The sequence below is a fragment of the Myotis davidii genome, unplaced genomic scaffold (genome assembly GCF_000327345.1).
Source record: "Myotis davidii unplaced genomic scaffold, ASM32734v1 scaffold72, whole genome shotgun sequence".
In the NCBI taxonomy this organism is placed as follows: domain Eukaryota; kingdom Metazoa; phylum Chordata; class Mammalia; order Chiroptera; family Vespertilionidae; genus Myotis; species Myotis davidii.
In genome coordinates this window covers 5,057,334-5,070,409 of record NW_006284618.1, presented here as the reverse complement: position 1 = coordinate 5,070,409, position 13,076 = coordinate 5,057,334, and the positions used below count along the sequence as shown (strand labels likewise).

The following is a 13,076-nucleotide window of genomic DNA, read 5'->3' as shown; positions in this document are numbered from 1 at the left end:
GAAACTAAGTTCTTTAGACTATCGATTCTATTTTCTGAGCATGTAAAATTACTGTTAAGGCTGATTAACTGGATAAATTGCTGGTGTTAATAACACAAAATGCCTCAAATAATTCAAGCGTTTAATTCCTGCACATTCTTCTAGCATATGTTGGAAATGAAATGACATAAATTATAATGGGGTGAAATGAAAATATTTCAAGATTTTTGACACTAAAGAGGGTAGAACTATATATATATATGTTTGTTTTTTACTGATACCAGAGAGGAAGGGAAAGGGAGAAAGTGACAGAAACATCAATGATGAGAGAGGGTCATTGATGGGCTGCCTTCTGCATACCCTCTACTGGGGATCGAGCCCGCAACCCCGGAAATGTGCCCTGACTGGGAATCGAACCGTGACCTCCTGGTTCATAGGTCGGTGCTCAACCACTGAGCCACCCCAGCCAGGTGGAAACGTCCTCTTTATAAGACGCCAGAGCTAGAGAGGACCAGACCATCTGCTCAGACGCCCTCGCCTTATCCTGTACTCACTGTCCACAAATTGAGATGCGGGTGTTGTATCTCCCAGCCCCGCTCCATGCAAGGCTGGGGACCCATGAGCTGCTCGCCTCCTCTAGCTGTGGGCTCACATCGTGTACTTGTGAACGGTGTTTGTCTCCTCTAACAGAAGTCAGGGCTACAGACTTCGTATTGGATGTTTTAGTGGCTTCAGTTACAACAATCAGGACACCGTCCACTTCTCCCACACAAGGCTGGGCGCGTCCATGATGCCCCCAGATGAGATGGATGCCTGTTCATTCCCACACCCCTGGCACCCACATTGCGTGGCCTGTGTCCTTGTGTCCACTGAAGCCCATTCCAGAATCCTTTTTTAAAGACTTTTCTAACGAATGGGTGTCTTTACTCAAGGTCAGCACAAGATAAAGTTCATTCCGGAAATGGTCGGCCCCATGTTGGAGATGACGCTGATCCCCGAGACAGAGCTGCGCAAGGCCACCATCCCCATCTTCTTCGACATGATGCAGTGTGAGTTCCACTCCACGCGCAGCTTCCATACCTTGAGAAAGACTTGCAGGTGGTTCTGGCGTCCATGGCGCTCACCTGGAGGCCCTGCTTCCCCACACTCGGGAAGGCCCCTCCCAGGACTTCCTGCTGCCGGGCCTGCCCCTGCTCTCAGCTGTGGGGGAACTGTCTCCGTGTTTAGCTTTTCTTACTCATTTTGTCTGGGCCAGCTCAGCCTCCTCGGCGTAGGCGCGATTCGCTGTGTCCTCTCGGACCCGCCGCGCTTTGCCAGTGTCTGTTACCTTAAACCGGGTCGGACCGTGTCCTGCCGAGGGCCGTTTGGGCGTTTATAACTTCGTCCGTGGCCACACACAACTATCCACGTAAATGAGCCTGCTCCTCTGCGCTCACACATTTCACTAACTCGCCCCTCACGCCTGGCAGGGCCAGACCAAGTGATGTCGAGGGCCTTACCCGGCGCGAGGGCCGGACGTTCCCCACCCCTGTTAATGTCCGAAGGCTCAGCTTTCGTTCTCCTAACGGGGTCCCTGAGCCGGGCGGCGTGGATGTGAGGTCCTGGATGAAAGCATGTGTGAGGGGCTCCGAGCACGCAGGGTTGGCAGGAAGGACAGCCAAGCCATTGGCCCTTGAGAAGTAGCAGCACCTGCTCCTGGGTCCCATGGAAGCCCGTGAGGGGCCTACGTGGTCACGGGTGGGCACCCATGCATGTGCTCGGACATGCAGTGGCGTGCTTGGTCACACATGCACGTGCTCAGACATGCAGTGGTGTGCTCAGACACACACATGTGCTCAGACACGCAGTGGCATGCTCAGACACACACACGTGCTCGGACACGCAGTGGCGCGCTCGCTACTGGGCAGGTGGTTTGGCCGTGATGCTTTGCAGAAGCCAAGACAAGGATCCAGGCAAGAGGGCGCCCTCTGCATGGAAGCCCTTTGGTTAAACATGGCGGCATTTCAAGGGAGTGAACAGTGACTTCACGTAGATTTTAAGGAATTTTGAGAAAAATTCCTACATTGCAGGGAAATGAACCTGTCCCTCAGGCTGGCATGACTGTGGTGGGAGCGAGGATTTACAGGGGTTTCCTTCCCCGCCTGCACTTCCTACTCGATGGAGCTTTGTGTTTGCGGGTACAGTTCCCTGGCCATTCGTCACTGCGATTGCCTGCAGGTGGGGGTAGCCATGAGGAACAGTCATGTTGCTCCCTGGAATGAAAGCAAGGTGCAGAGCTAGAGGGACCTCGGCTCTGCGTCAGAGTTGAGTTTAGAATAGAAGTCAGGTGGACCGAGGTTCCTAGCTTAGGCGGTTACCATCCGGGCTTTGAACAAGCCACTACGTCTCCAATACAGAGCTGCAAAATGGGTGTAAACATAAATGTACTCGAAAGGGGTGTTGTGAGAAGTAAAATCAAACCCATAAAACCCACCTCCCCTCCCTCGCTCCTTCCTTCCTTCCTCTTTCCTTCCTCCCTCCCTCACTCTCCCCCCAGGAGTGAGGATGGTTTCCTCACGTTCACTTATTGGTCAGAATGGAGAGTCTGCTGTGGACGGACAGCTGTGTTGGTCCCTCTGCCCACCCCCTGCCTTTGTGCCAGTGTAACTGCAATGTTGTCAACATTGTCCACGTTCTCTCGTTCCTTTTGTTGGACAACATTCCAAAGACTCACCGTGCTGCTAACGCACTGGCGGGACCTTTCATGAAATGCCTCAGCCAACCTCCTCTTCATCCCCTTGGGTGGGCACGTAGGCCGCGTGCAGGTGGTCTCTCCGAATAAACGTGCAGCGAGCACACGCATGCGTCCCGGGGTCCCCAGGGGGACATCCAGAGGGTGGGTGCTGCTGGGCTTGTCTGCGGCCTGGTCGGCGCTCCCACCGTCAGCTTCTCACTGGGCTGACACCCTCTTCCCCGTCCGCGTTGCGCCTGCGTTGTGGGTGCCCAGGCAGCAGGGAGACGAGAGTGCCTCCGAGAACCTCAGCTTGGTGTCCACTCTGGCTGTGCCCTCCGGGGTGACCCCTGCCTGCCCTCATTGACCACAGGGATGACAGCCCCCCTCCATTGTCTGCCCTGTTCCTGGGGCCACGGTGATGTCTCTGTCCCGTGCATGCGGCCCCTCTGTCCTGCGTCTCCACGCAGCAAAAGTCTTCTCTGCCTCTTCCGTTCTCCTTGAGAGCTCCTGACGCTCCGGCCGCCCGGGGCCTCCCAGCCTCTCCGACACTCGGTCTGACCTGGTGCCCCCTGTTCTTACAGGCGGCCCGTGCCCCTCTCCTCTCCTGTCCCCGAGTCCCAGCGGACACGTTCTCTGGTCTCTTCCTTTGCAGAGAAAACAGCAATTGTGCTCACCGTCCCCGGGGCCCAGAGAGGCTGTTTACACTTAAACTAGAACTTTTGGGGATATTGATTTTTTCTTTTTCAAAGGAGAGATTCTCCATGTGAGCTTTCAGCATCTGCTCAGCCAGCCTGAGAGCTTTGGGCATCCGAGTCTTAGCAGCGCTTAGATCATTCATGCAGACCTGCTGGGCCATGGGGCCCCGTGGCTCCCCTCGCCCCACCTCCGTGAGTCCCCTGCCCCCCAGTGAGTACCCATTCCCATCTCAGACCCACCGGGTTCTGCTTCCTGCGAGAAGCACACTTCTCCTCTCCTGGCACCTGCTCAAAGAGTCCCATTTGTTACGTCTTTGGAAAATACAGAACTCACAGCCGAGCGTGGCTGCAAATGACCGTGGGGGCCCTAGGCCATTAATAAAAAGGAACCGGAAAGGGCTGCACAGCAAAATAAGATTTCCGGTCACGGAGCTGTTCTGGCCATCTCCGCGTGGGTCCGGAAAGTGCACCAGGACTTCCGGAAACTCCCGGTGGCGGTAAGGCCTCCGCACACGAGTGGTCTCGGTGCCCGCGCTGTGCCCGCATCACCGTGTGATTGCCGGCCGCGCCCGCGCCGGTAACCAGAAGCAAGTAGTTGAATGACCCGAGTGGGTGTGGGCAGCTTTTGCTACTTGACGGGGAAGCCGATGCCTTTTGCTCTGGAAGATGAATGTGAACGCATTTGGTGGCAATTTTATCGTGTTTATTCTCCAGTTTGTTGGGTTTGTGCTGGTTGCTGTATTTTGATTTCAATTTCAGAGGCATACCTGAGTCTGTCGTTTTGCATGCTTAAAGGGGAAACACGGACAGGATTAGGCTGTTATTTCATTAAAGCACAGACCCGAAGCGTTTGGAGAGATCATGGAAACCCTTACCCTTGACTCCAAGAGTTCTAATCCCGTTAAAGTCTGTTATTAAAAGCCCTCCAGTCCACAGGTGCCCAAACTCCCAGCATCTTCTGTAACCAAATCGAATGTGACTCCCCGTGGGGCGTGTTCCCGGCGTGGGCTGTCACTGCAGGCTCTGGTCACACACCTGCCTGAGGTGCTGCCCGGTGAGCAGCCGGCAGCCCGGGCCCGGCCAGGCCGCTCGGGTTTGGGGCCTCAGAGCCTCTGGCCTCCTGCGTATTTCACAGAAGCTTCAAGGCCAGCAAGCCGCCTGCTCATTGGATACGGAAGGATGTGGAGATGTTAGCGTGTGGGACATGGAGCGTCAAAGACTAATTAAGTGTGTAATTAAGTTTACGAGCGGTTAAGCAAGGGCTGCAGGACACATGAAAACATGAGTGTGTCTGAGCAGAGTGACAGACTGCGGGAATCGATGCTCAATGGGTGTCACCACGCGAGCCCACACCCAGGTTGGTGGCGAGCAGCTGCCCTCTGCCCAGCCACGCCCGTTGCTTCTCTCGGGCCACGTTTTCCACGCAGACATGGCTCAGTGGTTCCTCCCGCCCACCCCTCCTGTCCCTGCCACGGCCAGGGGCGTGGTCCTGCCCTCTCCCGGGACGGGCTTGGTCCCGCCTACAGGGGCAGAAGCCGGGACTCTGATTCCTGGACTCCTGGACGCTCCCTGCTGCCGGGGGGGGCCCTGGGCCTCGGTCCCGTGGCCGGTAGCTCATGAGCATTTGGAAGACCAGGAGGAAGCAGAGCGCGCTGGGCTACCGCAGTCGCCTAGCATGTTCCCGGATCCGCTGCCCCGGCTCTGGGCAACCTCTAGGCGCCGCGTCCGCTGGGCAATATTAGGCAGACCTCCCCTGCCCGGCCCAGTTGCCCAACTTGCTCGCACATATCCCAGGCGGTGGCTGCAAAGTGCAGGCCTGGCTGCATCCATTTATAAGTGCACATAGGCCTTTCGTACACTTCACACACTTCCAGCCCGATGACAGCCTTCACCCGAAACACGGACCTGCTTCTAAACCTAGTGGAACGGCGTTGGCATATCCCCGGCGGAGACCCTGCGCCCTGTGACCGCTCGTTGGAGCCGGTAACCCCAGGTTAGCCGAGGCACTGAGCAAGGCTTCCTTTCCACGTTAGTTTAATTAACAACGATGTCCGTACCCCTGTGAGCAGCCCCGCTCCTCCACGTTCAATGTGACAGCACCTTCCAAAAGCCCTGCCTCACGTGGCCTCTTCCGCTCCACGTTCTCGGGCGGCAGCTGGCTCGGACGCACAGGGTGCTCTATGCAGTAGTTCAGTCCGATGCACTGAGGGTATTTTTATTATTATTTTTATTTCAGAGAGAGGAAGGGAGAGGGAGAGAGAAACATCCATGATGAGAGAGAATCATGGATCGGCTGCCTCGTGCACGTCCACTGCTGGGGATCGAGCCCACAACCTGGGCATGTGCCCTGACCGGGAATCGAACTGTGACCTCCTGGTTCATAGGTTGAAGCTCAACCACTAAGACACACTAGCCAGGCCCCTGTGGGCATTTTTTTAAATTTTTAAAAACTGATTTCAGAGCAGAAGGGAGGGGAGGGAGAGAGAGAGAAACATCAATTATGAGAGAGAATCATGGATCGGCTGCCTCCTGCACGCCCCACACTGGGGATCAAGCCAGCAACCCCGGCATGTGCCCTGATGGGACTCGAACTGTGACCTCCTGGTTCATAGATCGACGCTCAACCCCTGAGCCACGCCAGCCGGGCCGCGGTGGGTATTTTTGTATGATATTGGCCATTCAGAAAAGAGAGGGAAATGCTTGGACTGACTTCATTATCACACAAGGAAGCTCCCACCCCCTTTCCAGCAGTAAATAAACTCCCATGGGGAACCTGCTGCAGATGACCCAGCAGCAGGCAGGTCCGGGGGTAATCCACGCGACTTACGCAGCCAGCTCTGCTGTGCCTGCACCACGCTCTCCCCTTCCGTCGGGCAGCTTCACTTCATTCTGATTACAACCCTCCCCAGGACCCTGTCTCCAACCAGCGGCTTCTAGCACCTTCTGGAAAACTCCCCGCCCGAGGACCCTGGGATCAGATGCTCGCTGCGGGTCTGTGGGTTGAGTCCTTGCCGACGGACAGCATGGGGTTGCAGGTGGTGCGGATGGCCTGGTGTAGACCGGAGGTTTGTCAAATGAGGCCCAGCTGGGTGTCTGATGTACGTATCGTTCACGGGCTCTTTTTGGAAGACATTGGTTTCCTCAGGCTCAATCTGATCGGCAGCCTAACGAGCCGGGCTCCCCTGCTGTCCTTCCTGGTGGCAGCTCGGTTTACACGGGAGCAGAGAAAACATGCCATGTCCAGTAGGAAGACGCCCAGTTCAGTGCCGTCTGATGCGCTAGGACGAGTTGTCTGGAATGTTCACGTGCGTTTGGCTGCGTGAGCGTCACTCGTGTTTTTCTGCGCTCCCGCTGCCTTCCGTGTTGGGTGCTCAGGCCACACGGGTGGGATTGACTCGTGCGTTTTCATGACACGGAGTCTCATTTTGTATCTCAGTGATTTCTCCTGAAGCATCAGCCCTCCCCATGCCAGCCCCGGCTGGGAGCGCCACCTCCCGCACAGAAGCCCGCAGGACCCGCCCTTTGCAGAACGCGCCCCTGTGAAGAGCAGAGGGGTCGCGGGTTATCCAGAGGCTGCTACTTACAATAAAAGCCATCGCGTGAGGCTGCAGGTGGAAATGAAAAGCAGGTCACCCTTTCTCCTTCGATAAATCCCTCTCTCCTGTGTTGCTCCCGTCCCTGCTCTGCTGAGGCTAAACAGAAGCAAAAAGGGGGTCGGGGGGCTTGTCGGGGGAGAAGATCAAGGGGGATTGTGGGGGTTCGCCGAGGCCCGGGCTCTCACGAGGTTGCCGAGCGCTTGAGGTCGAGCGGGAACCAGTGCTTCTCTGTGGGCCTGTGGGCAGCTCCGTTTCATGTACAGTGGGTGGAACTGCGTCCAGGCTCCTCCTGGGGCTGCCCAGACCCCTGCCCTCTGCTCCATGGGGAGCCACAGGCAATAGCCACTGCACCTGCCACGCCCAGAGTCCCCAGGACAGGACCTGTGACAAGCACCCGGACACATGTGTTCACGCGTGGCTTGCATGGCCAAGAGAGCAGGCGTGTCTTAGCAGCCTGCCAGCCAAACCCTCTGCTGACAGAGTGAGCCCCCCTGGCTGCATGCAGCACCCACTCTGTCCAGGAATTTACATGCACATCACGTGTGGTCCCCTGTGTCACCCACACCAGGTGCTGTCCTAGGTGTTGGGGACACAGCCGTGACCAAGAGAGAAGGAACGTCTTCGTCTCCCGCAGCTTAAACTCCGTGGGATCCTGATAAGGGGGAGGCTGGGGTGGTTGCCTGGAGACGCGGTGTCTGAGCAGATATGTTCACGGGACCCAGCAACCCTTGCATAAATGTAGTCCATGGTGTGCTTGCCTCCGGCGCCCGAACTCAGCCGTGTTTCCTTCAGGCCCTCCTGCCCCTCATGCCTGCCTGGCCAAGGTCGGTGGCTAACCTCAGGACCCCCTACATGTGGTGGTCACCTGGCCGGAATCCCAGTCCTCAGGGGGCTCTGAATTCTGCCAGGGAGAGGGGGCTGGGCAGCCAGGATGGGGACACGTGTGTCATTGTCAAGGTTGTATTTCCAGTTCGATCAGCTATGGGGGGTCATGGAGCCTTGAAAACATTTAGAGACTCGCACCTCACAGATCCGTTTCCCCCAAGCGCGGGTCCGAGGGCCAGGCAGGGGTTGTGACCATTCCTTGCACTGTGGTCTCTGCACGCCCCACCCCAGGCTTTGGGAGACGTGTGGGTGTGTCTCTGGCGACAGTGCCTCTCTTTGTCTTACAACGTTCTTTCAACCAGAGGGAGGAGTTCCCCGGGGCTCCATCGGGGCCCTGATGTGCTCAGATTCCTGGGGAGCAAACGCCATCTGTCCTCCATCCATCCTTCCCTGGGAGCCACGGAGCTCTTTTAGATGTTTCTTATTCCTCACAATGAAGTTCGGGATGTGGTCTCACGTCCTCATGTCACACCGTAAATGTTCCCTCCCGTTTCCCTTCTCTGGCTCCTGTTCCTGCTCTCAGGACCCGCACGTTTAGACCCCGTTAACCGGGGAAGGAAACGGAGGGGACCTCGGTGACAGGACCATCAGCCATCTCTGGGGGCTGGGGGACAGCGACTCCGAAGTGAAATCCGGCTTCGAGGCGTGGGGGGCTCTCTGGGGGTGACCCCTCACTGATGTGCAGATGCTGACATGCTGGATGCACGCGCTGTTGGCATCTGTCATGGGATGAGACGCCCGCCATGCTGCTCGCTGACGCGCTCTCTGTGTGATTACAGTTCGAAAACGAGATCATCACCAAGCTGGACCACGAGGTGGAAGGTGGTCGCGGGGACGAGCAGTACAAAGTGCTCTTCGACAAGATGTGAGTGCTGCTCCGCGGGGCGGGGTGCGGTGGGTGCTGCGGGCGGAGACGGGGGAGGCGGCGAGCCCACAGTGAGCTCTGCAGCCCAGCAGTGATGCCCCGGGGTCCGTGATGGGAAGTCCTGCCCCCTGCGCGGCACCCCCGCGGGGCTCGGGCCGCGTGAACACGGGTGAACACGTGTGGCTCCCACAGCCTCCTGGAGCACTGCCGGAAGCACAAGTACCTGGCGAAGACGGGCGAGACGTTCGTGCGGCTGGTGGTGCGCCTGATGGAGCGGCTGCTGGACTACAGGACCATCATGCACGACGAGAGCAAGGAGAACCGCATGAGCTGCACCGTCAACGTGCTGGTGAGCGAGCCCCCCACCCCCGGGTTCCCCAGGTCCCGGTGACCTCTGGCCCCCGGCTTCCCGGGCAGACAAGCCTGCGCTGCCGTCTCCGGGCCTGTATATCCACTGTGGTTCCCAGCAGAGAAAATGCACGTTTGGGGTTGAGTGGCCTTTCCTCCGTTGCCTGATAACCCTGCAATCTGCACCCCCTGGTCGGGAACTCTGTTGTGTGGCCTCGCTCCTCTGTGCCATCTCGCCAAGCAGGCCCGTCCGAGAGTGGCCGACTCATGGTTATTTTACAGACGCGGTTCCTCTCTTGGAGGCCCCTCCACGGTGGTTCCAACTGGAATTCTAAAACTCTGAGCATCTGCCCCAGTCGTGAAGTAGAGGATTGAATAGGATGCAAAGTGTAGGAACTGTGATCATTGGGATTGCCCCTCCTCGACCCCTCCCCGCCATAAAAAAGGGAAGGCGTGTGCACGTTGGTTTTGCATCACGTGTGACCCTGTGAACTTAGTGCAGAGCGCTGGGCCCCTGCGGCTGTGCTGGACACACATTGAGGAACTGTGAAATTTCACTGTGCATGTCACACCCTTTCTAGAACAGGTTTCTTAAAGGTGTTGTGCTTCGATTTTTCAGAATTTCTACAAAGAAATTGAAAGAGAAGAAATGTATATCAGGTATGTAGGTGCCGTGTGTGTCGTGCCCTCTACGTGTCTGTTGCAATTGCGCAGGTCACGCCCACGCCAGGAAATGTTGAAGAACCACGGGTTCATCGTGTGGGAGTCGTGCAGCCTAGAGATTGAATGTGGGGAGCACCCATATGTGTTCAGGGCCTGTGTGCAGTCGTCCAGGCCTGTGCGGAGATTGCGGGGGGTGGGGGGTTGTCATACTTAGCCAGCTCAGAAGCAAAGACATAGATGATTATTTCACTGGGGTTTGTACTTCTTGACCACAGATCAAATGAAAAGGCCAGTTTTAACCGTGAACTGCCACGCATCCAAAACGGAAACCACAGCCTCGATATTTTGAATTTAATTTAAAAAAATCAGTTTGCAATGAATAGTATAAAAATAAATAATATAACTCACCGTTCAGGCGTTCTTGAATAGTTTCAGCTGAAAATTCTCACGGAAAATGACTTTAAAGTTGGTCAGGGCTGCCACTTAGGGAAACAATTTTTTTTTCATAGACGCGCGTGGCGTGCGAGGAAGTTCCGCCGCTTACACCTACAGACGCTTATGGCGCACAGTGGGTTAACTTTATTGGAAACAGGCAACATGAAAGGTTTCAGCCCGTTCTTATTCTGACCCCATCGCCTCGTGTTTTGTACTTTCTGCTGGGTTTTTCCCATCACCCCCCTCCTGTTAGGGGCCAGTGTCACACCCTCAGCAAGACCCCCATTAGGGTCACACTCCACGGGTGCTGGTGTTTAATGATGGGTTTATCACACCTCCATGGTCTGCCAACTTTGGATTTTTATGATTTTTATTTATTTATTTTTTTACTTTTCTCCTTTTTTAAAAAAAGTGCCACATGACTATAATAATACACTTTTGGGAAAACAACCAAGTTCTTTTTTTCCAAAACTGTCGGTTGCTTCACATTGATTTCTGTATGGCAGGACCTTCTTTGGGTCATAGTCACCGTCACCCTCCAAGTCCTTTTTCTTACCGATTTGTGTTTTTATGGGCTTGGGGGGCCTATGGATTCCATCGTCACGTAAGAAAATCACAGTCAAGCACTGTGTCGTCTCATTTCACACGGACGGAGACAACTCAGAAAGGTGGAAGGAATGAGAAGCCTGGAAGCGCCCGAAGTGCCGTCTCCCTCCCTGTTCCGTCTCCAGTTCTGTCCCGAAAAGAGACGGCGTGGGTTTGAAACGTTAACGGTTGCCTGTGACCCTGTGGGGGTTATTGCTCCCTGCAGCAAATGTGCCGTCGGCGTGGTGGGCGGAGAGCGCTGGGAAAAGAAAGCACAGCTCGATTTATTGCTGGAGGGAGACTGTAGCTCTCGCCGTCATTGAGCAAACCATCCGGTGACATTGTAAGAACGCGCCTGTGTTTTCCCGCCTCAGGTACCTGTACAAACTGTGCGACCTGCACAAGGAGTGTGACAACTACACGGAGGCGGCGTACACCCTGCTGCTCCACGCGAAGCTGCTGAAGGTAAGGAAACCGCCACGCGCCGCGGCCCTGTCGCCACAGGTGCTCACGTTGCGTCCGGCTGCTTCTCGGGGCTGTGTCAGGAAACGACACGGTGAGGTTCCTTCTGTGGTGTCGGCTACATGCAGCGGCAGCAACCGAGACATTCAGGAAATGCCTGGACGGTAGGTTGGCCCCAGTGGAGGCAGATTTGACAGGATGTCACAGCAAGTTGTCACTCAGCATCGTAAACACGTAAACGCTCATCACTGGCTGTCAGCTGGCAGGTAGAGACCCCGCAGGGACTCGTTCACGCCAACCAGGCGCAGCTACGGTGGGGAAGGGCGTCTGCGAGGAGGAAGGTCGGGGCTGGAGGAGCCACAGGAGGGGCGAGACACACCCTTACCGACCCCGGCAGAGTCCCAGGCCAGGGTGAGGGGATCCCACACCACCTCCAGGTTCACATTTTAGAGCATGAGCAAGTTATCGGAGCATCTTTCTAGCTATAGCCTCACTTTTTTAAACATAGAAAAGCATCCCTGTCCATCCCAGTCCATCCCAGGTGTGAGAGGCTCAGAGTCCATCCCAGTCCATCCCAGGTGTGACCAAGCTCAGAGTTCATCCTATTCCATCCCAGGTGTGACCAGGCTCATAGCTCATCCCAGTCCATCCCAGGTGTGACCAGGCTCAAAGCTCATCCCAGTCCATCCCAGGTGTGACCAGGTTCAGAGTCCATCCCAGTCCATCCCAGGTGTGACCAGGCTCATAGCTCATCCCAGTCCATCCCTGTTCTTTCCAGGTGTGACAGGGCACCGTCAGCTTCCAGGTCTGTATTTCCAGACCTGCCAGTTTCTCTCCTATTGGACTCCAGCCCACTTTGCCTCCTCAGGGCCTCTGCACAGGGCGCTGCCTCGTTTCCAGGCCCGGCAGCCTGGTGACAACAGCGCCAAGCGTCCCGGCATTGCTGCGGCGTGAGGGCTCTGAATGACGAGCTCCCTGCGCTTTCTGCCCGAGGGTGGGCAGCGGGGCCTGGCCATGCCCTGTCCCGGTGGCAGGACTCACGCGCTGTTTTCTCCTCAGTGGTCAGAGGACGTGTGCGTGGCCCACCTCACCCAGCGGGACGGGTACCAGGCGACGACGCAGGGGCAGCTGAAGGAGCAGCTGTACCAGGAGATCATCCACTACTTCGACAAGGGCAAGGTGAGGCCATGCGGCGCTGCTCCCCAGTGCCCCTGCGTGCACCTGCCGTGCCACGTGCACACACTTTGAGCTGCGTGCTTGTGGCCCTGGCATTTGTTACAAGTTGTGGGTTGGAGGGTTTTGTTGCAGAGGCCGTAGGTTAGACCAGTGGTCGGCAAACTCATTAGTCACCAGAGCCAAATACCAACAGTACGACAATTGGAATTTCTCTTGAGAGCCAAATTTTTTAAACTTAAACTATATAGGTAGGTACATTGTTATTAACTTAATTAGGGTCCTCCTAAGCTGGCCTTTGCTAAACACGTCCTCATTTTATAATAATAAAGCCACCAACACAAAGTAATTACTGCTGGGGTCCGACCCCAGCAGGTCCAGGGGTCCCCAAAGGTGTGGATGGAGTCGGCGAAGAAGGAATGACACGGAGGCAGCGTTCAGGTGATCATCATAGCCAGGTTCCTCTAGCCAAGTTCTGGTCAGGATCTCCAGCCAGGTTCTGTGTCCAGGTTCTGTTGGTAGGTTCTCCAGACTGGTTCTGTCCAGGTTTTCCTGCCATGTTCTGTCTAGGTTCTCCAGCCAAGTTCTGTAGCCAGGTTCTGTCCAGGATCTTTTGCCATGTTCTCTCGCTAGGTTCTGTCTCTAGGTTCTGTGTCCTGTTGTCTTGTTACATTTGT

The 13,076-nt window shown here is 56.0% G+C and overlaps 1 protein-coding gene across 1 annotated transcript in view; it reads left to right on the top strand.

Annotated features, from left to right (window-relative positions):
- The window catches only part of DOCK1 (dedicator of cytokinesis 1), a gene marked incomplete at its 5' end in the record, with an annotated part of 274,984 nt that overhangs the window by 230,046 nt on the left and 31,862 nt on the right, over positions 1 to 13,076 (top strand). The window contains 6 exons of the mRNA XM_015572582.1: positions 912 to 1,056; positions 8,644 to 8,733; positions 8,926 to 9,082; positions 9,701 to 9,741; positions 11,139 to 11,229; positions 12,286 to 12,405. Coding sequence (XP_015428068.1) covers positions 912 to 1,056; positions 8,644 to 8,733; positions 8,926 to 9,082; positions 9,701 to 9,741; positions 11,139 to 11,229; positions 12,286 to 12,405 — 644 coding nt within the window. The remainder of the gene's footprint in view (positions 1 to 911; positions 1,057 to 8,643; positions 8,734 to 8,925; positions 9,083 to 9,700; positions 9,742 to 11,138; positions 11,230 to 12,285; positions 12,406 to 13,076) is intronic.